Here is a 22,308-nt window from a genome sequence, read left to right on the forward strand (position 1 = left end):
GGGAGGACGGAGTCACTCCGGGGTAGTGGGCCCAGCTCCTGCACACACGGCACCTTCAGCGCACACACCCACTCACCTTCAGCAGCTGGTAAAGCAGCTCCACCTGGTCCTTGCCCCGGGGCTTAGCCTGGTCCCCCATGAACTGCATCAGAGCTGCCGGCAAGAGAGGAAGTGGGGGGAGCTGGCCTCCACCCAGCACCCACTCCTGCTGCCAGCACTACTCTGAACCAGGGCTTCCATCCAGTTCATTCCGGTTCCACCCCCTGCTCAGAGTTCGCCTTTCCACTCCAAACCAACAAAAAACCAAATTCCACTGCCAATGACTCGATTCTGACTCATAGCCACCCCACAGGGTTTCCAAGGCTGGAAATCTTTGTAGAAGCAGACTGCCTCATCTTCCTCCCGTGGGGCAGCTGGTGGGTTCGAACTGCTGCCACTCCAGGTAACTGAATCGGAATCTACGTTTTCACCAGATCCCCAGGTGATTCTGTTATTCACCAAGAATCTTGTTCAAAGTAGGCTCTGACTCAGTATCCCGGAGTGGGAATGCAAATTCTCAGCAGAGGGTCGAAACAGAATGAACCAATTTAAAGCCCAGCTCAAAACACTCCTGAGCTAGACGGGGCACCCACCACCAGCTTTACCACCAGGGAAATGAGGCTCAGGGGTAGAGGGGCACCCACAGCCACACAACACGTGGTGCTGCCCTTCCAGTCCCAGACGCCACCACAGCCCTTGGTGGAGAAGTGATTGAGGGCCGGAGCCATCCCCAGCTTCCCTGAGTAGGCAGAGGCGGCGGGTCCCAAGGACAGGAGGGGCTGCAGGGCATGCACGTAGCCCCAGACGTCAGGGCCTAGGATGACACTCACCCTGGAAGCTTTCCACGGCCTGCGTGTTGGTGTCCTCATCACTGAGACTGATAAGCGATTCCCGGATGGGATCCTGCAGCCACAGAGGTGGGGCTGAGGGGGTCCATGTGGGGCTTAGGGGTACCACAGGCCAGCTCTTCCCCACTGCTCCCCCTCACCTTGGTGAACTGCACCAGGCTGTCCATGACCTTTCCCTTGGCACCTTCACCTGCTGGGTCAAGCCTGTGGAGACAGAGGGTCGACGCCCCTGCTTGTCCAACTCTCCTGCCCTCAGTCTGGGCTGTATAAGGGACAGTGGTGGTAGCAGTGGCCTGGTGGCTCTGAGCTGGGAAGCTCATCTCCAAAGGACCAAGGACAGACAGGCATAAGGGGGGCAGAGCACTCACAAGATGCGGGGCTTCCTGAAGAAGCGCTCAGCAAACTCCTGCATGGTATAGCTGTGGGAGTTGGCGGGCAGAGAGACGTAGGTCGCCGAGGAGGGCGGGCTGGTGGCCTCTGAGCCCTCGCTGTGAGGCCTGCTCCAGGGCTGGGCAGGGCGCTGGGAGCACAGGAGACCTGCTGCCACCCTCGTGCCCCTGGCTTGTCGCAGAGGCCCTGCCCACCCCTCCCCAGCCAGACCCGAGAAGAGTAGGCAGGACAGCCAAGTGAGCAAACACAGGGAGACAAGACAGTCAAGGGCAGTTTATTGAGCATCTTCTGTGATGGCAATAGGTAAGTGCCCCTCAGAGCAAGAAGGGGATGGCAGGCCCTGCCCACAGCGGGCTTACAGTCTTGCTGGGGAGATAGGCAGGAGACAGTGAGAAGGCAGAGGGGAAGTCTCAGACCAAGCGCTGTCCACCAGGGGCTCCTTGGTGCCCAGCAAGCCTCAGGGTGGACAGTCACACCCTGTCCTTCCTTGACTCCCAGCTAGGCCCCCACCCCCGTTGTCCTCACCTCCGAGGCCCTGGCCCCCGGAGTCAGCCCTGGCTCCCCACGCTGCAGCAGAGTCCTGTGCCGGCTGCCCCGCTGCTCTGGCAAGAAGTCAGGGGCGGCTGCTGGCTGCACTACGTCGGCAGGAAAAAGTCCAGAGCGGCCTCCACTGGAACCGAACTGCCAGCCTACAGGGCAGCCACAGGAGGCCCTTCACCCACCTGGCCCCTCTGCCCACCAGGCGGGGTGCATTCCTCCCTGGGCAGCCCCTGACCTGTCCCCAGGGGTACCTGGCTCCAGAGTGGCCACAGGCAGCAGCTTGATGAGGTCCCCACGGTGGAAACTGAGCAGACTGCTGTCATCAGTGATGTAGCTTCGCAGGGCAATGACATAGTTGGAGTCCTGCTGGGGGTGGGGCAGGTGTGAGTCCCCATCCTGCTGACCTCTCAGGTGCTTCCCTCTGGCCAGCCCTCAGAGTTCTAAGGAGCCAGCCTAGACCCTAGCCCCGCTCAGGCAGCGTGCGGCAGCCTGGCTAACACCCCCTACCCCCACCCAGCCATAACACCAGGGTGGAGGCCCTGGCCCCGGCCTGCACGTGCCTTCTTGAGCTGACTCAGGTACAGCTCAACCATGGCCTTGACGATGCCCGCCCGGGCCGTGTGCAGCAACACTTGCTCATTCTTCAGTGACAGCTGCAGGGTGGAGGCTCCCCGGCACTCCACGCCTAGCACCTCAGCAAAACTGCACACAAGGTTGGGTGGGAGTTAGGAGCCACCTCGTCCCCCACCCTTCCCACCCAGCCCTGGCCCAGCTCACCTGTATGAGCAGAGGGTCTTCAGCTGGTCGGGGTGGAAGCCGGAGCCTCGGGTGACCTTGAGCAGTCTCAGCCCCCGGTGGGACACACCCAGCAGCTGCACATCACTGCCACTCTCGCCCTGTGGGGAGCCAGGTGGGTCACAGCAGGTTCCTGGGTCCCCAGCACCAAGGAAGATGTCCTGGAGCTGCCCTTCCGTCAGGGACCCAGACCCCACCCCACCATCCCAGGTGTCCCCAACTCTGACCGAGACAGGGAAGATGCGGGAGAAGTAATTGGCCCAGTTGTCCCGGGCAGCTACCACGATGCGCCTCTTGATGCTGTCTTCCACGGAGGCGATGGTGTCCAGGCCCACCTCCAAGTCCCCTGCAGGCAGGAAAGGCCCAGCTGTCCCCAGCTCCTGCTCTGTGCTCACACAAGGAGCCTCAGGGGCAGACCTAGCCCCAGTCCTCAACCCCTGACCCCAGGGCCCCCTACCCAGCAGGTCCTTCATTCTGCACCGCTCGTCCTGGGAAATCCGGATGCAGGACTCGCTGAAGGTGTCCCGAAGGATCTGGAGCAGAGACAGGCAGTCACCACAGGTCCTGGGAGCAGCCATGGGTACACCGGCAGAGGGAAGGCTGGTGACCCCGGAAGGCACCCCATGCCCTGATGCCTCTGGGAGGACCTGCCCTCCAGGGCCCCTGCAATGTGGGTGGGTCAGGGAGACACTGGGGGGCTTCTAAGCCCAGAGCTTGTCTACCCAGAACTTCCCACCTGCCCCTCCCCAGGAAGGGAAGAAGGGAGGCTAAGTGCAGAGTGGGGGGCACAGAGGCCGAGTCCCAGGTGCCTCTGGGGAGGGGGCAAAGTAACAAACATCACTTTGAAGCACCTACTGGCACATAACGACAACAACAACACTGTGAGCTGGGCCCTGGGCTGCGCACTATATATCCTTTGTTTTCTCAACTGGTGGTTTTTTTTTTTTTTTTTTTGAGGTGAAATTCCCTTCCTATGATGTATGAAGCATCTTAAACCAAACACTTCCGGGACATTTTGTGGCCCCGGTAGTGTGTGCACCCACCACCCCATCCTCCTTGTGTTTAATCCTCATCTATAAATGAGGCTGCTGCTCTCCCCACAAATGTTGGGAGGCCTGGGGGACAGCATGTGTCTGCAAGTGTGGCAGTTTGATAGGCGAGCTGCTCTTACCTGCTCAGAGAGCAGCCGGAGGCAGTAGGGATGGCTGAAGTTTTCACGGGGGTAGAACACCTGGAGGAAGGGTGAACGCGCCAGGTCAGACTTGCCCTGAGCCCCCACCTACCCCACCTCTGCCCCCCTAGGCCCAGACTGGAAAACCAGCCCTATGAGGGTCACTTGAGAAAGCAGACCCCAGTGTTTGGGTATGGGAATGGGGTGCTGGGATCCTGCTTGTATCCCCCAAAGACCCCACCCTGTGCCCACCTCCTTGCGTAGGAACAGCTTCCAGGGCGTGCTGGTGTAGGAGAAGCAGACACTGCCCGAGGGCACGAGCAGCTGGGTGGAGACCCCCTGGTCATCCATGGGCTCCATCCAGACTGGAGGGTAGGGCATCAGCTGAGGGGCTAGGGAGCAGAGACTTGTATCTCCCAGGAGCCCCACCCCTGCCAGGCCCACTCAGCCTCCTGCCACCTCACTCCTGTCCCCAGCAGCCTCTCTTGCCTCTACATCCCGCCCTCAAGCTTAAGCCAAGGCCATTAGCCAAGGCCACTACATTCCCCTCAGAGGTGTCAGGTCTGCCTGGAGGATATCCTGCGAGGGACAGCCCTTGGCCACAGGGCAGGCCCCAGGGGTACCAGCCCTGCCCTGGGCAGGAATGCAGAAGCTGGGGCTCCTCACTGATGGCTCCAAAGTCCAGAAGTGGGCAGCTGATCTCAGCCTTAAGCACCCAGAGGTTATTGGGAACCCTGGCCCCACCCCACTGAGGCCAGCCCATGGGGATGATGTGTCCTTACCACGGGACTCAGCCGGGTGGGTCTCTGGGTCCCCAGACAGAGGCTGTGGGGGTGCTGGTGGAGGTGGAGGTACCCAAGGAGTGGGTGGGATCTGCCCAAACAGGTCCTGAAGGGGCCCCTGCTTCTCCTTGATGGAGGCTGAAGGCCCAAGCCTGAAGGGAATCTTAGGTCGAGGAGCCACAGCTGGTGGGGTGTCCTTCCCTGGGCTATGGGACAGTGTCTGGGAGGCACAGAGAAAGTGTACAAGTTGTGTCTAGGGGAAAAGGCCACATGACCAAGAGTGGAGAAAGCTCCAGGCTGGTTTTTCCCAGAGACCTCCCAGCAGCTTGGGGCCTGGCAGGGCAGTACGGGGGTGCTCACCAAAGGGGGTGAGCTGGCATTGTTGATCCCCAGCTTAGCCAGAGCCTCGTCTTTGGGGTCATTTTTCTTCAGGAAAGCTTTGGGGGTCCTCCTATCAGCAAGAAGAAGTCACCTGGGGTCCCTGAGGCTGGAGCAGCCCCACCGCCTCCTCCAGGGAGCCCACCTGGGTGGCTGCACAGGTACAGGTACAGGCGCCGGGCGGCTCTGGTACATGCGGATGATATTGCGGATCTCCCGGCTGGGCTCTGGCTGCTGGGCCTCGGGATCCACACTGCGTACCACAGGCCCCCTACTCCTTGCTGGCCTGTGGCCACCGCCAGGTCTGGCCTCTTTGGCTGGCTCAGCCTCAGCCTCATTTGCAGCTTTGGCTGCATCTTGTTTCAGTGGCTTCCTCACTACTGGGGGAGGAGGAGGGGATGGAGAAGACGCTGTATGGAGGTAAGACAGTGATGATGGGATGATGAGACACTGCCCCAAAGCACAGAAGCCCCTGGGCCCCTCTCCTGTTTCCCCCGTCTCCCACTACCACCTGCTCTTGCTGTCTCCTCTTCTTGCTCCTCTTCCTCCTGTCCCTCCTGCTCCTCTGCCTGTGGGATCTGGATCTTGGCTGGAGGCTTCACCATCTTCATCTTGATCTGCTGCTGTCCTGTAAGTGCCCCACATAGCCCTCTCTGTGACCCATGTGTGCTCAACAGCCCCCACCTGACCTGCCCATCCAGGCAGCTTAACAGACAGCTGGACAGGCCACACTGATCCAGGGAGCAGAGTGTACCCCTCACCCTGGGCCAGGCTTCTGTGCAGGTCCACCTCCCCATGTGCTCTTACCCATCTTCTGGAAGTACTCTCGTTTCTGTTGGAAGCTCTTGGGATTCTGGGTCCTGTCACTGGTCTCCTCTGGGGGCTCCTCCTAGCAGGAAGGGGAAGTGGAGGTACAGCCCTAGCCAGCTGAGTCACCATGCTCACAGCATACCCCTTAACCCCTGGGGGACCTGGGGCCCAGCAGTCTCTTCTCTCCTCCTTCCTGCTCACCCCCCACCCTGTGTCTCCCATCCCTGGAGCCCACCATCTGTCTGTCTCCCACTCCTTACCCTCAAAAAGGCACTTGCTGACTCAAGCTCACTCGCTGGCTCTACCTGGGAGGGGGGAGGCTTCCTGGACTTGTGGGTAGTTGCTGGGGCTGGGGCTGGGGCTGGAGCCGGGAAGGCAGCCCTGGAGGCCTGGATCTGGCGCTGCTGCTTCTGAGTCTGCTCCAAAGTCAGGGTCATGGCCTGTGTGGTCATCTGCTGGGCCTGGAGAGGAAGAGGTGAGAGCCCTGGCCTGGCCTGAAGGCCTGTCCCTCCCTTCACCCCCACCCTGCCTAGTGCCTGCCCACGCTCACTAGGATCAGCGCCTGCTGGTTGATGAAGTTCTGCTGCTGGACGGCCAGCTGCCTGGCATCCATGCTGGGGAGCCCCGGCTGTGATGGTTGGGGAGGCACCATCATGGCTGAGAAGGTGAAAGGTGGGGCCGGGTGGTGAATGCCACAACCAAGTGGATAAGCTTGCCCACTGTGCCCTCTGGGTCCTGGCAGGACCCTCCCTCCACCAGTCCAAGCCAGCTGTTCTGGGAAGGAGCCCCAAGGTCTCCAGTCCTACCTGGCATGGCAGGGACTGCACCCATTGCTGGCATCATGGGCACAGGTGCGGGCATCATGGCAGGCTGGTATCCAGGCACCTGCATCATCCCTGAGTACACTGAGGGAACAGGCCCTTCAGGCTAGTCCCTCCTGGGCCCATGTACACCTCCCACCAGTCCCAGGCAAAGAGAATGGCATCGGCCATAGCCACCAGGGTGCTGGCCAGAGCTCTGTCCCCAGGCTGCCTGAGGGGCCCTGGGGCTTGGGGGCAGTACCGCCTGGATGAGACTCTGCCAGGGTGAGATCCAGAGCCCCTCTGGGTGCAGCCTGCACTCACCCATAGGGTAGCCACCCTGCTGCATGGGTCCCATAGCGCCCCCTCCCTTCATGCGGCCCTGAAGAGCCCAGCTCTGCTCGAGATCCTGGAGGAACAAAAGTCACAGGTCACAGGGGCATAGCTAGAGCCAGGGAGAGACAAGGGGGCAGCCAGGCCCCAGGGATGTGTGGGCACCTACACTGAGGCCAGGAGAGAGGACTGGCTCAAAGAGGTGGTCCAGGAAACCATCCAGGCTCCGTGACGTCTGGGCATCCCCTGCAGAGCAGGAGAAGATTGGTGCCACCCACTGTGGGGCATCCTGCACCCCATTCCCAGCCCTCTGTCAGGCCTCCAATGCCCACTCCAGCCTTACCTGTGTGGTAGTCCCTGCTGGGCAGTGTTGGGGCTGGACCTGGGGGTGGTTCTGGGAGTATCCGGGGGGCCTGGATGTCAGGGGCAGGAGGTATGTCTTCAGAGGCTCTGCAGGAGAGTGAATCCAACTCACTGTCTTGGTTGGGGAGTAGCCAGGCTGCGGCAAGATCTAGAAGGGGCTGTGGAGCTGCTCCCACAAGCTGGGAGGAGGGTTAGGGGGAAGGAATGGGCCTGTAGCAGCTGTGACCCAACTACAGGGTACAATAGGGTACCAGAAGGGACCACCACCAGGGCAGGGGCAGGGGTACTGGGGTGGCACCTACAAGCCGTGAGGCGTGATGGGATAGCCGTGAGAGGCTATGGGGTAGCTGTGGGGGCCGGCTGGGTCCCCCAGGTCCTCAATCTGGCCGATCAAGTCCAGGACAAAGTCGCAGCCAGCCAAGTCCTGCCAGACCTCCCCGGAATGCAGGGACACAGACCAGCCACGGGGGGGCACCTCCAGGCCTCTAGGAAGGGTAGGAGTGACAGGCGGGGTGGTCAGTGAGGCAGAGGGAAGGACCACAGGGCTTGCCAAGGTAGAGGGGCTGGAGAAGGCGGTCCAGCAGCATGCGATGTCCCAAAGCCCTAGCCCTGAGAAGCCCCGTGTCACTCAGCAGCTCAGACAGCTCTCAGCTGTCCCCATGTCCATAGCTCTCGCTCACTGATGGGCCACAGGCAGTCTCTCACCCCTCACTGTGAACTCTACTCCTCACTCTTGACTGGAATTCACAGCCCGGACCACTCCCCACTTCCTAGCCCCTTGGGGGATGCAGCCTTTGGCCCCAGGAGGAGGAAGAGGATGGGGACCATGTCAGTGTAGCACTGTCCCCCCATGCCAGATGCCCCCATACCTGCTCTGCAGGATCCACCCTGCAAACTGCTCCCCCGTGGTCCAGGATTCCACCTCAGCTGAGAAGCACTCCTCTGCAGGGCCAGGAGGGGGGCCAGATGAGGGACAGCAAAGGTCCACCCCAATGGGAAGGGGCTGCTGTCTATGGGGCTCCAAAAGCAGGGACAGAGGGGACAGGAGGGTCCCAGGGGGCTGCTGCTATGCAGCAGGCAGCTGAACAGGTGGGAGTGGGGGTGGCGAGGAGAGAGCAGGGCCCAGGAAGGCAGGGGACCCCCTGGGGGCCAGTGCAGTAGGAGAATCACCACTGAAGGTGAAGACATCCAGTGCCATGCGGCCGCGCCGCCATCCAGCTGTCCACTCAAGCTGGGTCGGGGGGTGGGCCCGTGTAGTCCCGGGGGCCACCCGTGTCTGCTCCAGGGCGCCCAGCAGCTTGTGCTGGCACAGGGCCGCCATGCCTGTGGGTGCCTGATCAGACACGAACCTACGGGACAGCCCAGAGCTACTGTAGGAACAGGACGGACTCCTGAGCCCAACCCTGGTGCCCCCACTGCTAGGGCCCTTACTTGAGCAGCGGCTTGTGCAAGGTGGGCATGGGGGGGAAGGCGCCAAGCAGGATGGCCATGAGAGCCCAGCCACGCTGGCTCTGCTGCTCGTCCGGGTTGTGCCAGAGCTGGGCCACCAGCTGGCTGAAGAGCTCATCCCGCAGCCCTGGCCGACGCTGTCCCTGCAGCACCAGGTACGCACCCATGGTCTGCTCCTGCCAGGATGGCAGGGACCCATCCCCCAGGAGCCTCAGCATCTGCCAACCAAGACGAGGGGGCAGGATGTGGCTGTGTCTCCTACGCTGAGCCAGCCCCCCACATCCTCCTTGCTGGGTCACTTGCTGGGTCACTCACCACCTTGTTGATGTCTAATGCATGCTGAGGGTTCTCACCGTCCAGCCGGGTCAGAGGCTTGGCCAGGGGCTGCCCAGGGCGGGGCAGGGAGGGTTCCTGCAAGGAAGGAGGGTGGCACAGTGCCCAGGAAGAGGCTGTCTGTGCTGACCACTGGGGACAGCACCCAGGGGGACCACAGGAGCATGCACCCTGGATGGGGGCACTGGTGGGGACAACCACCTTAGGACTGCACCATCACTGCTCATCCTGATTAGAAGATGGGGACCACATGCACAGATGACTCAGAAACCCCCAAAGTGTAAAGAAGAAATTGGAACCCACTGCCACCGCCCCAGCCCCAGATCACCATGGCTGCCATGTCTGTCTCTCCAGCCTCACTTTCTACATGTAAGAACATATATTCCCTGCCCCCTGTGAGTTTTTAAGCAAAACTAGGTCGTGAATCCTGGTTTCTTTTATCATGGTGAAATATTTATAACCAAACATTTGTCATTTCAGCCATTTTTATGTGTGTGATTCAGTGACACCAGTGATCTTCCCCCACACCGTGCACCCTACACTTCTGTCCATTTCCAAAATTTTTCATCACACTTAACGGAAGCCCGGGGCCTCCTCTGGAGGGGCTCCTCATTGTTCCCTTCCTCCTGCCTGGGAGTCACTAATGAACCTGTCTCTGCAGGTGGTTCACAGAAGTGGCATCACACACTGCAGGTCCTTTTGTGTCTGATTGATTTCACCAAGCACTGTGTTCCAGGTTTGCCCGTGTCACAGCAGGTATTGTGACTCCTGCTGCTTTACTTCATGAGGCAAAGTGGGCAGTTTCCCTTTAAAGATATGCCTTCGATGGCAGGGCAATCCCACAGGTATAAATAATAAGATGTTGCACATTCAGGCCCAATGGGCATTTCAGTGCAATTTAGCTCCATCCACAGCCCCAGTCCCTGGAGAGGGGCAGGGAAGGTGAGCACGAGGGGACAGACAGCTACCACTTGGGGAGCCAAGGGGGCAGCCAGGACACACGCAGGCTGGGGGACCCACCTGGAAACCGATGGAAATGAAGCTGGAGAAGGGGAACCGGTCGATGTCGGGTGGGAGGGCCAGGCTGGACCGGGCAGTGACTTCTGGGGGCATTGACTCGGTGATGCTCTCTGCCAGGGCAAGCTGTCGGCCTGGGGATGAGCATGGTGACATAGGTCAGGTGTGGGCCCCAGCTTGGACCCTACCCCCATACTTCCTCATGAGCCACCTTCCCCTTAGGGAGAGCTGGGAAAGGGGCAGTGAGCTCAGGGGAGCCCAGAGTATCAGAGGGACCACATGGGACGGAGCCATGGAACAGGAAAAGGACTGAGAGAGGGGTCACGGCAAGGGGGACACCTCCATCCAAGACTCACTTTCCATGGTCTTCAGCATGATGGCCAGCTCAGCAGGGATCTGTAAGCGCCCCAACTCCTAGCAGGGACGGGCAGTTAGCCCAGGTACTCAGAAAAGGGATGTAAAGTCCCCATGCTCCTCCTCACCCCCATTATTATAAACGTCCTCTCCCAAGACCAAAGATCCTGATTCTTGACATTCAAACAAATGGGCCCCAAGAGTCCTCAGAAGGGATCCAAAAGCACTAGAGGGACAAGGCAACCCACCCACATCCCAGGGGGCATGATGGAAGTGCCGAGAGACAGGACCCACACTGGCATCCCTGGCTGCCCTCTCTCCATCCCCCTCAAGCAGTGCCAGGTTCAGCGGGTTCACACCCCAGTGTAGAACCCCTCTGGTTCTCCAGATACCTACCATGCTTGGAAGTTTCTCTGAGGTCCTGATGCTGTGCCAGCCACACCAGTGCCCAAGCTGTTGAGGAGACACAGGAAGAGCTGATGCCCCCGTGGGGAGTCACCGAGTCTCCCTGTGGCAGTTCCCCTGTCTGGCAGCCAGCCGCCCCCTCCTGCTCCTGGGGGTTCTGGCACCAGCAGAAGGACAAGCACAAACCCAGAGGTGCCAGCTGCCCAACAGTGGACAGTGGATCAGGCCCTGCCTGGCCCTGGATGTCAGAGCCCTCACCAGCCTCAGCACTGAGAGCGTCACTGCCAGTCTGCCAGGATACCAGGAAGAGGGCAGGAAGGGGAGGGATGGTCCCAGGGGAACAAAGTCCAGCAAGGAGGGGCCATGGAGGAAGAAATATGTGGGCAATGACCTTTGAGCTTCTTTATGGCCCTCAAATTACAGTCATCAGTCAAGAGAGGGGAGCAGGTAGAGCCCAAGGGAGGGCTGGAGGGGCTGGGAGGAACCCCAGGCAGGGAGTGGGCAGGGTCGATAAAGGCAATGAGCTCCCAGAGGCCCCAGCTGACACTGGCCAGGCAGAGGGAATGGCAAGAGCTCAATGGGCAACAGTCTCTCAAGGCCTCAATCACTGCACAGCTGGGCTAGGAGGATGGACACTGCAGGGGTTCTGTCAGTGTTGACAGCTGAGGCTGGCTGGCTTCCATCCTTAGCCTCCCCAGTCCAGCAGCCTCACCCAAACCCTTTTACCTGTAGTCTGTGCCGTCTCCAGAGCAGGGGCCGGGCCACCATCAGGATGGTGTTCAGCTGTCCCAGAGCTGCCTGCCGTCGGAGGTATCGTTTCCTGGAGGCCAGGGAGAGAGGGGTCCAAACTTATAACTCCTGCCTGGTGCCTGAGTCCTCATCCTCTGGGTCAAGAAATTAACATAAAAATTGGCGCAGACCACTGAAACTCCTAGATGTTTAATAGAAGCAATATATAAAAAATAGGATATTATTGAGGGGTGGGGACGACAGGCAAATTAAGAAGCTATTTAGCTAGGGATTAAATTTCTAGGCACTGGAGCCAAACCAAAACAACAACAAAGAAAAAACAACAATTCATTGCCGTTGAGTCAATTCTGACTCATGCAACCTCACGTGTTACAGAGTGTATCTGCCCCGTAGGGGTTTTTCTTGGCTGTAATCTTTATAGAAGCAGATCACCAGGCTTTACTTCCATCCCATCACTGGGTGGATTTGAACCGCAGCCTTTAGATTAGTAGGCAAGAGCACATTCCTTGCACCACTCAGAGACAAAAGAGCCAGGCTACCTGGGTTCAAATCATTTCCCCGATCTTTAGTCACTGTGATCTTGGATAAATTACTTTAACTCTCTGTGCTTCATTTTCATCATCTGTAAAATGGGGATTATCATAACACCCATCCCATGGTAAAATTAAATGAATTAATAGATGTTAGTGTTTAGAACAGAGTCTGGCATATTATTATTTTATAAAGAGCCAAGCAGAACATCTAAAAATGAAAAAAGATCACTGAAAACCTAACTAAGAAAAACAAAATCTAACAGTAAATTCAGTGTTCAAATAAACTGTTTTGGTTACCTAGTGGCTGCTCTGACAGGAATATACCACAAATGGGATGGCTATAACAAACAGGAGTTTATTCTCTTACAGTTTGGGAGGCTTTAAAGTCCAAGTTCAAAGTGCCAGTCTCTTTGGGCTAGGTGAAAGCCCCTCAACCTTGGGGTTCAGCTCTGCCTTCTGCTCCCGGCCCACTGGAGCTAGAGGCTTTACTTCACTCAGACAGCTAACAGCTGCTGAGGCTAACAAAGCCAAGGTTGACAAATAAAATGGCACGTCCCGATGTTACCAAACCACACGGCAGGCCATTAACTCAAGTCCATTGTAAGTCCCAAGGTTAGCAGAGCCTGGCAGGATGCTGAACAATGACATGGCTACATTCAGGGTCCAAGCGTGCCATAAGCCAGAGACCATTCCCAAAGCTGCTGCTTATATACGGGAAGCAAACCACATACCCAAAGCAGCGACTCAGTTGCTTGTGGTAGATCCCACCATGGAGATGATTGCCAGTCTCATCATGGGAAATAACTACCACCAGCTGCCCAGCCACTCAACCAGGCCCAGCCAAGTTGACACACAAACATAACCACCACACTATCTTTGAGAATTTTCCAGATGTAAGACTTGACTCATCAATGAAGGAGTCATGAGCAGGATATAAATTTAAAAATAAATAGACACCCAGATGCATCATAATAAAAACCAGAACCCCTGATACAAAAAAAAAAAATCATGTAAACAACTAAAAAAAAAAATAAAGGTTACTTACAAACGAATAAAAATTAGACTTAAGCAGATGTCTCAACAACAAGGAGAGAAAAGACAATAGCAGTATCTTCAACACAATGAGGGAAAATAATGACAAAAGTTAGAATTCTACACCCAGCTATACTATGATTCAAGAATGGAAGTGAAGACATTCTCAAAGACAGAATTGACCACTCTCTAATGCTTGTGAGTTGGAATCAATAGGGGTATTGTTTTTTTCAAATGCCGTTGGAAGAACTACTAAAGAATATACTTCCGTAAGAAGGCAACAGACCTCAGAAGAGTGATAAGAGATAGAAAACAACACAAAGAAATTGGTATCTCTAAATAAGTAACTGGGAGCTCTGGTAGCATAGTGGCTAAGGCACTTGACTGCTAACCAGAAGGCTGGCGGTTCAAACCCACCAGCCACTCCTCGGAAGGAAGGTTGGGCAATCCTACTTCCGTAGTGATACTGCCTCGGAAACCCAAGGAGGGGTCACTATGAGTCGGGGCCGACTCGACGGCAAATAACAACAACAACAACAAATAAGTAACTACAAATACATATGCACATATTTGTATTCTGTATTTATATGCAAATAATGAGCATGTTATACGTCTTTTTGCCAACTGCACCCACCCACCCCTACAAGGTATTTTAGTAAGCATGCTATGCTAATTTTTTAGGAAATTAATTAAATGAATTTTAAAAATAAACGTTTCAAAAAATCAGCATAGCATATAGAACAAGCATATTATTTATATAAAAACAGAATAATGTAAGTTTTACTAATTTGAAGGGTCTGAATCTGACTTCCCAGCTGGGCTGGGAGGTACTGTCTCTGCCTTCCCCATCCTTATCACCACTGTCTGGCCCAAAGTAGATGGAGCAGATGGTCATCCAGCAGTTGTTGGATGAAGGCATGCAGACAATCTGTGAAGGCTGAATAGGAGTTAATTGGGTGGAAAGGAGCAGAGAACCCTCACAAGCAGGGGGGACCATGTGTGCAAAGACCAGAAAGCAAAAGGGTGTACAGTGAGCCCAAGGAACCAAGAGAAGTCCCAAGTAGGTAGGATGGAAAAAGTATGGCTTAAATAGAAGCTGGAGAGGTGGAGAGAGTCCTATGGGCCAGGCCAGTTACAACCTGATTCACGTTTTTCAAAAATTGTTCTTGCTGCAGAGTGGAGAACTGATGAGAAAAGAGAACATTCAAAGACTCCAGATTGCAGTTAAGAGCAGCCTGAATAGGTAAAGAGCTTCTCGTGACTGGGAGTATCCAAGCAGAGGCCACATGGATATAGGCAAGGATGCTGTCAAGGAGAGATCGAATGCTGATGAGGCGGGCACAGGGGCAGGTAGACTTGTCCTGACACTCCACATCTCCCCAACCCTGCCCCGTCCCCTTCAGAAGGAGCCCTCCTGGCCTCATCCCACCCCCTTGAGCCCACAGCTCCTTCTCAGGCCTGCAGACCTGGCCTGGAGCCCACGCACTCGAGCCTGCATCCGGGGCAGGAGGCGGAGGCAGAGGCGCTGGTGGGAGATGTAGGCATGGAGGCCACGGTGCAGGGTGAGCAAGGCCTGGGCACGCTGCTGGGCCCGGTGCTGCTCCAGCTGCTGCTAGCCCTGCTCCCGCAGCAGGACCTGCGGGCAGAGTTCAATGGGGGAACCTTCTGCCTACCCTCCTCCACCTCCCCACTGTCCCAGAGGCACCTGCTTAAGCTGGAGTTGGTCCCAGTTTTTCCCAGAACACTCGTCTCCTGTACACCTGTGTGTCCCCATCACACATGGACACATGTACTCACCTTGGAGGCTCCCAGGTGATAGAGGGGCGACTTGGCCCCCATCACCTGCCTCAGGATGGCACCGCACCTCTCCCGGTCAGAGGGCTCTCCCTGCCCCTCTGTGCCCAGGGACCGGAACCTGCCCAGGGAGGGAGGGCAGAGGTCACACTGGCAGTGTGACACCCTGAGCCCCTGGCAGTTATGCAGTAACTCAATAAGGAGTGGTGGTTCAATGATTTAGTGCTTGGCTGCTAACTTAAAGGTCAGCGGTTCAAACCTACCAGCTGCTCTACAGGGAAAAAAAGATGGGGCAATCTGCTTCTGTAATAATTACAACCTTGGAAACTCCATGGGACTATTCTACTCTTACTGGGTCGTTATGAGTTGAAACTGACTCAAAGTCAACAGGTTTGTTTTTTTCCCCCTAAATTACTAAACACCTAAAGAAACCATAGGCCCGCAGTCACTGCAGGGGGTCCTCCACATCAATACTGACCTCGAGGACCCTTGGACACTGGCTGATCTGTCCTGGGATCCTACCTGGCCAGGAAGGCCTCGAAGGGCAAACGCACAGGGAAGTTAGTGCTGCGGGCACGTATGGCCTCCAGGATGCCCAACTGGTGCAGCTGCTCAGCCACGTGTCCTACATCAAAGAGGCCTGGGAGCTGGGTGTGGGCCAGGGAGAGTGGGAGCCAGGGTCAAACTCAAGAGCTTAAGGCTGTAGGTATGTGTGGCAGGACACAGAGGGGTGAGAGGGAGTCAACAGCAATGAGGGCAGGGCAGGGGTGGGGGCTCTGGGAGGAGTGGTGCCCTCCCCAACCTACCTGGGACCAGGTGCTGGCAAGCTCACCTCTCCAGGATTAGGGTTGAGACACTGGACAAAAGAGACGTGGCTCCTGATGGGTAGAAGGGGGGGGGGTCACCTGGGCATATGCCAGCCCCTCATCCACCTGCCTGGGGTCAGGTGTGGGGCACTGTTCTCACCTGTGCAGACGTGCTATAAGGTCCCCCAGTGACTGCTGAAAGCGAGAAGCCAGTGTGGGTCTGCCTTGCCCTCGTCCCAACTGGGGTTCTGCTTCCTGGAACAGGCTGCCCACCAGCTGTGGGTGAGAGGTGAGTGGGCCCATAGTCCAGGCTGCCCCCACTCCCACAGCAACAGGGAGTTGGTCTAAGGTGCCAGAGACTCGAGGGTGAGCCGCTTGGACAAGGGCAAGCGAGTCCAGGGGGGATGAGAGTCTGGGGGCAGAGTGGAATGGTTGGGGCCCCAGGAGGGCTGGCAGGCCACCTGGAGCTGGCTCTGGTCAAGCATTTCCACCACAGCAGGGTCAAGGTGATCCCGGTTTCTGTTTAAAAACTTGTGAACCTGCAGAGACCATGTGGGAAGGGGAGGGGGAGTCAAGAAAAGAAGGCTGGCTATGTCTGACAGTCCATCCTTTCCCACTGGTTTACAAGACCCTTTGTGGTGTGTCCGATCCCCCCATATACCTTTGGGTCTGTACTGGACCTTCAATTCCATTCCACTGATCAGCGCATTCCTTGGCAATACCATATTCTCCTAATCAGTGGAGCTTGACAATATGTTTTAGTATCCAGCAGTGCAAATTCCTTCATCTTCTGATTTTTCAGTATTTTATTGGATACTCTGATATATTTCTTCACCAGATAAAACTTCAGAATGATTTTGTCAAAACCCATTCCCCCTCCTCCCATAAATACCCCCTGGGGTACTGTACTAATTTTCTAAATCAACTGGGGAAGATTTGACAATCTTAAGGTTCCCAACTGGAAGGCACTTTGTCACCACTTAAAGATCTTAAACTCAATAGTTTCATGGTTGCCTTTATTCAAACTCTGTCTTGTTTGGGGAACTCCTGGGTGCTGTAGTTTTGATTCTACAACCAGAGCATACCACCTCTTCCAGGGAGCCTCACCTGACTGGCCTCACCTCAAACTAGTCACAGTCCCACCCTGGACACTGGGATCCTCCCCTTGGCAATTTTCTTCTGGGGGTAAGTACCTGGTCTCCCCACTAGACACAGGCAGGGGTCCAGAGGGAGGAAGGACAATCTATTCAGTGAGCACCTACTATGTGCCAGGCACCTACCAGGCCGTTTCCATGTCATTGCATTTTCACCTTAACCAACAAAGCTATAGGCAGTTTTCATTCCCATTTTATAGATGAGAAAATGGAAGCTCAGAAGGTGATATAAACTGTTAAGAAATTATCAGAACCAGGTCCCATATCTGTATTGTGCCCCTTGTGGTTGGAGGGTCCCAAGATCTCAACTCCCCCTTCCCCCTAATTCTCATCCAGGATGCAGTAAACCATGCTCCGAATTGAGTGGGGTCACCAGGTAGGGGCCGCCCCTCACCCACTCCTTTCATCTGTCCAGGTGACTCTGCTTGGATAGGGGACAGCAGGATCACATCACCAACTCCCCAAGATGACAGATACCTGATATGTGACAGGCCCAGCATAATGCTGCACAGTAAAGATGGGCAGGGGCAGCTGGGGCTTGGCGTAGCACGGGTGGTCGCCATGGTGATAGTGGCACTTCTGGAGGAAGGTATGATCCGTGGCCTGTGATGGATGTGCTTCCCTCAGGCTTTTTGCACTCACTGCTCCCTACCTGGACTGCACTTCCCTCTCAGGGGCCTCAGGTGCTGCATATACTTTAATGTAAGGTGAGAATTTTTTTTTCCCTTCAAAAAAGTCATTCCTCTAGGTATATATTTGAAAGAAGTGAGAATCAGGACACGAACAGATATATGCACACTCATGTACATCGCAGCACTATTTACAATAGCTAAAAGATGGAAACAACCTAGGCACCCATCAGCAGAAGAATGGATAGCCAAACTATGGTACATACACACAATAGAATACTATGCAACCCTAAATAATAATGTAGAATCTGCAAACCACCACACAATGTGGATGAACCTGGAGGACATTATACTGAGTGAAATAAGTCAATCACAGGACAGATAATGTATTAGTTTACTATAGTAAAAAGTCAAGGAAAGGTTTATATATGGAAGGAAACTTTCTTTGTTGCTTACCAGGGGTGTGAGGAGGGAGCTCTGGTAGCATAATGCCTAAGGCACTTGACTGCTAACCAGAAGGCTGGTGGTTCAAACCCACCAGCCACTCCTCAGAAGGAAGGTTAGGCAATCTACTTCTCATAGTGATACTGCCTCAGAAACCCAAGGAGGGGTTGCTATGAGTCGGGGCCAACTCAACAGCAAATACCAACAACAGGGGTGTAAGGGGACAGGAAGGAACACTGCAAAATTTTTTAAAAGAATAAGTCATTCCTCAGAGAGGAAGAGTCACTCTATATCTATAGAGTCCTTACCAAGGGTGTGCACTCTTCCTTAATGACTTTATGTTGAACAAACAAATTGTGTTTGAGACACAGTAGCCTTAGATACACTCTCCCTCAGTCAACACTAGACTTGGTGGCTTATAGAGGACCCCTGATAAAAATCATGTAAGAGAAGGGAAACCTGTTACCTCAAATCGCTTGGCTGGCCTGAGCTGAGTGCTCAGGATGCATGTGCATGTGTGTGTGCGCACGTGCACACACACATGCATGCGCACAAGACCCTGACTTTTAACTTGGGGAGAGGGAGCGGGGAAGAACCGCTGCCGTCGGGTGGATTCTGACTCACAGTGACCCTAGAGGATAGAGTAGAACTGCCACAAAAGATTTCCAAGGCTCTGTACAGAAGAGACTGCCACATCTTTCTCCCAAGTGCTGAACCACTGTCCCACCAGGGAGGGGAATGTTAAGGTGATGGAGAACTTTGGGAACAGGGAAGGGTGATGATTGTACACGACGGACACAATGTCACTGAACTGTACATGTGAAGACTGTTGAAATGGCAAATATTTTGTTACATATGCATTTCCACCCACTGCGATCAATCCCGCCTCACAGCGCCCCTAGAGGACAGAGTAGAACTGCCCCACAGGGTTTCCAAGGTGGAAGCCCACTGCCACATCTTTTCTCCCTTAGAGCGGCTAGTGGGTTCACACTGCCAATCTTTCAGTTAGCAGCAGAGTTCTTAACTACAGGGCTCCACATACATATCTACCATAGGTTAAAAAAAAGGAGGAGGATGGAAACTTTTAGATTTAGCAATTATTTCCATGGTTTATACACAAGGCTCTGTTAAGTCTTTCAAAGATCACTATTTAAAAGCAATCCAGTGAGTGCTTATTTTATGGACATAATGAACCTATAACAAAATGCGTAGTGAAGAAACTCGCCCCCATGTTAAGTCAATGGGAATTGGTGGCTGATTCAGTGCCCAACAAGGACTGAAAATGAGCTGCACTTCAAGGTGCTCAGGCTGAATGATGCTGCTGATCCCTGAAAACCATGTAGGGTGACTCAAAGTGTCTGCGGAACCTCAAAGAGGTCTGTGAACAATTTCAGTAAAATGTTAGAAAATGGGAGGCTGAGAAAGCCAGTGATCCACAAATTAACACTGTGCTATCCAGAAAGGCTTCATGTATGTCTCTGGGTGGTTCACGCACTTGCCTGCAACCTCAATGGCCGGAGGCTCAAGTTCACTGAGGTGCTTCAGAAGAAAGGCCTGGCCATCTTCTTAGAAAACCAGCCACTGAAAGCCCTTTGGAGCAGTTCTACTCTAAGGCATGAGATCACCAAGAGTCCAGAGCTGACTGAGTAGCCACTAGTTGATTTCATTTTTAAAAATGATGTTAAGAAATGAAACATTCCAATTGGCTGACACCCTATGGTAAAAATCCTTTCATTTTCAACCTCTACCTGGAAAAACCTGGGGAGTCACCTTATATTTGGGGCCATGGTGTATTTAGCCTATATGGAAACTCCTGCTCTGCTTGGTCTCCATTGAGCAGAAACTGTCTCAGCTTGCAGGGGTGGCCCAAACCCCACATGCTCACCTGTGGAACCTGTACCACACATGGTTTCCTATTTTTTTCTGTTTTATTAACTTCTCTCCTGCTCTGAGAGGGGAAGGGCTGGCTCTACTTTTCTTTTCTTTCTTTCTTTTTTTTTAAATTATTCCCATTTGCCTATCCATAGCTGTCTACCTATGTGTCTACCCATAGGTTAGTGTTTGTTATTACTGTTAATGTGGTACTGTGTCTGCAATACACTTCTGCTCACCCTTTTATCTCTAGCATGGTCCTTGGTACACATATGCATTCATTCATTCACCCAATAAATATATGGTGAGTTGTTAACATATGGCAGGCACCCCAAGTAGATTGTGACCTTCTCAGCCAAGGACGCAGCCCTAATGGAGCTCAGTGTAGCTCTGGAAAGAGTAAATGAATAAACGTACAAAGTAATTACACGTGAACATGAGTGCTACAGAAATATGAACGGAAGTCAGGCTGCAGAGTAACTGGGGAGCCATTTAGGTAGAAGGGAAGGTGGAACGGGTGCACCTCAGTGCCGAGACTGTTCCCTGGAATAGTCTGGAGGCCTGAGTGGCATCTGGCCACCGTTGGAAGGCATCTGCTCCAGGACCACCCGCCCATCAGGCACTTCTTCTGCAGCCACAGATACCCAAGTATCTTGCCCACGATCATCCAGAGAGAGGCTTTGAACCAGGTCTGTGAGAGCCCAGGGCTCTCTCTCCTTAGCTGTTACATTCCCAGGCTGTGCTGAGAGGCTGTGGGCAGGGTCTTTGAACCTTGCTGCCACCCTAGGAGGTCCTACGACTGTCCTGTCCCCACCATTTAGGGGATCACTGCACCAGGCCCTCACCTGGGACAGCCATGTCTGGGCATCCAGAATACTCAGGAGGCTGTAGGGCTGGTCTTCAAGGAGATCCAGGCAGGACTCCCGTGGAGTCTGGGTGATGGGTACCCAGGACAGCAACTCCTGCCGACACTCTTCCTGGGAACAGCAAGCACTTGGCCTTCACAGAGTCCAGCCACATCTGTGGGGCCCTGTCTGAGCCACAGCAAGTGCGAGTCTCCCATTTTACAGATGAACAAACTGAGGTTCAGAAGGACACCCACAACAGGGGGGCTTTGGAAAAAGTTTTCAGTTCACTGCTCTTTATCTAGGACAGCTTCTGCTTCAGGCAGCACCAGGGTGACCCCACCCATACCCATGCCATCCCACTTCCTGTACCTCCTCCTGGGCCAGAAGCATCTGGCTGGAGAAGAGCTGCAGGCGCTCACTTGCCAGGTTGCTGCACAGCTGCTCCAGGCTGTTCACCCGCAGCGCCTGGGGGCACATGGGCAATGAGGTGAACATGCAAGTGAGACGGACCCAGGGCAGGGGTGAGAGGGAGGTACACAGGCCTGGTGCCCTTCATTCCCCTCCCATAGAGGCTGTTCCACTCTCCTCCTGGGGGCTCATGGAGGGCTGGTGCCCAGAGCAGATGCTACAGCCAACAGAGTCAAGTGCAAAGGCCCCTTTGCATGCTCTGCCCCAATCACACTTCAGGCCTCCCTCTTGCTGCCCACACCCTGCCTTCTGCTTCGACACTACTGTGAGCCTTTGGGCCTCTGGTCATGGGCATCCTGCAGCCTGAGACACCCCTTTTCCAACCACCTAGCTGGCTATCAGAATCCCTCATTCTCATAAGCAGGACTCCAGGCCATCTCTTCCAGGAAGCCTTACAGCATTCCTCCCATTCAGATCACAGATCCTTCTGGCTCCCCCAGCACTTTAAGAGTAAGCCTCATGGGTCCTCACTTCAGGCAGCTTTGCACAGTTTCACACCTCTAAAACATACACGCATAGGCACACACAAAAAACACACAAGACAGCGCACACACACAACACAAATACTCACATGACACAGTATGCACGCAAGTACACACAACACACACTCACATGAAACACAAGCACAGACACATACGTGACACACAAGGGCCAACATACATGACACACAGGTGCACACACATGACACACAAGAGCATACATAAAAGTACACACATGACACACAAGTGCACACAGGACACATGAACACACACATTAGTGCACACACATCTGATACACAAGCACCCACACACACACACTAGCACACATAAACCTGACACATGAGCATGCACACACAAACACATACACACACACGAGTATATACTCCACACGCATGACACATGAGCACCCACATGATATGCAAAAACACACAACCGCGTGTATGCCTGCACATATATACTCCACACACAAGCATATGTATACCTGACACAAGAGCATACACATGCATGAGCACATATACATGATGCATAAGCACACACACGCTTGCCAGTCACCTCCCTCCTCGGGACAGCTGATGATCACTGAGGACATTGCAGAGAGCAGGATGGGGTGGGACGGGGTAGACTGCCCATTCAGGGCCACCTCCTCTCTCCCGCCCCTCCTCCCTGCCCTGAGGAGGCACAATCTTCTGGAA

General features: G+C 54.7%; 1 protein-coding gene across 1 annotated transcript in view; it reads right to left on the reverse strand.

Annotated features, from left to right (window-relative positions):
- Nucleotides 1-22,308, reverse strand: part of MYO15B (myosin XVB) — a 32,942-nt gene that overhangs the window by 3,733 nt on the left and 6,901 nt on the right. Inside the window, 41 exon segments of the mRNA XM_042783532.1 lie at nt 77-153; nt 870-942; nt 1,028-1,091; nt 1,256-1,407; nt 1,803-1,966; nt 2,069-2,180; nt 2,378-2,519; nt 2,595-2,713; nt 2,840-2,958; nt 3,070-3,145; nt 3,784-3,843; nt 4,036-4,148; nt 4,566-4,785; nt 4,926-5,013; nt 5,089-5,353; nt 5,455-5,571; nt 5,751-5,829; nt 6,014-6,214; nt 6,304-6,410; nt 6,560-6,658; nt 6,878-6,962; nt 7,056-7,132; nt 7,230-7,336; nt 7,564-7,734; nt 8,119-8,191; nt 8,420-8,598; nt 8,681-8,916; nt 9,014-9,109; nt 10,052-10,182; nt 10,405-10,462; nt 10,799-10,855; nt 11,534-11,627; nt 14,589-14,758; nt 14,920-15,037; nt 15,439-15,563; nt 15,749-15,794; nt 15,883-15,998; nt 16,184-16,261; nt 17,354-17,479; nt 20,667-20,798; nt 21,039-21,134. Of these exon segments, the coding sequence (XP_042639466.1) occupies nt 77-153; nt 870-942; nt 1,028-1,091; nt 1,256-1,407; nt 1,803-1,966; nt 2,069-2,180; nt 2,378-2,519; nt 2,595-2,713; nt 2,840-2,958; nt 3,070-3,145; nt 3,784-3,843; nt 4,036-4,148; nt 4,566-4,785; nt 4,926-5,013; nt 5,089-5,353; nt 5,455-5,571; nt 5,751-5,829; nt 6,014-6,214; nt 6,304-6,410; nt 6,560-6,658; nt 6,878-6,962; nt 7,056-7,132; nt 7,230-7,336; nt 7,564-7,734; nt 8,119-8,191; nt 8,420-8,598; nt 8,681-8,916; nt 9,014-9,109; nt 10,052-10,182; nt 10,405-10,462; nt 10,799-10,855; nt 11,534-11,627; nt 14,589-14,758; nt 14,920-15,037; nt 15,439-15,563; nt 15,749-15,794; nt 15,883-15,998; nt 16,184-16,261; nt 17,354-17,479; nt 20,667-20,798; nt 21,039-21,134 (4,818 nt within the window).

Source organism: Orycteropus afer, unplaced genomic scaffold (assembly GCF_000298275.1).
Source record: "Orycteropus afer afer isolate SDZICR_OR568_19922 unplaced genomic scaffold, OryAfe1.0 scaffold00018, whole genome shotgun sequence".
Classification (NCBI taxonomy): domain Eukaryota; kingdom Metazoa; phylum Chordata; class Mammalia; order Tubulidentata; family Orycteropodidae; genus Orycteropus; species Orycteropus afer.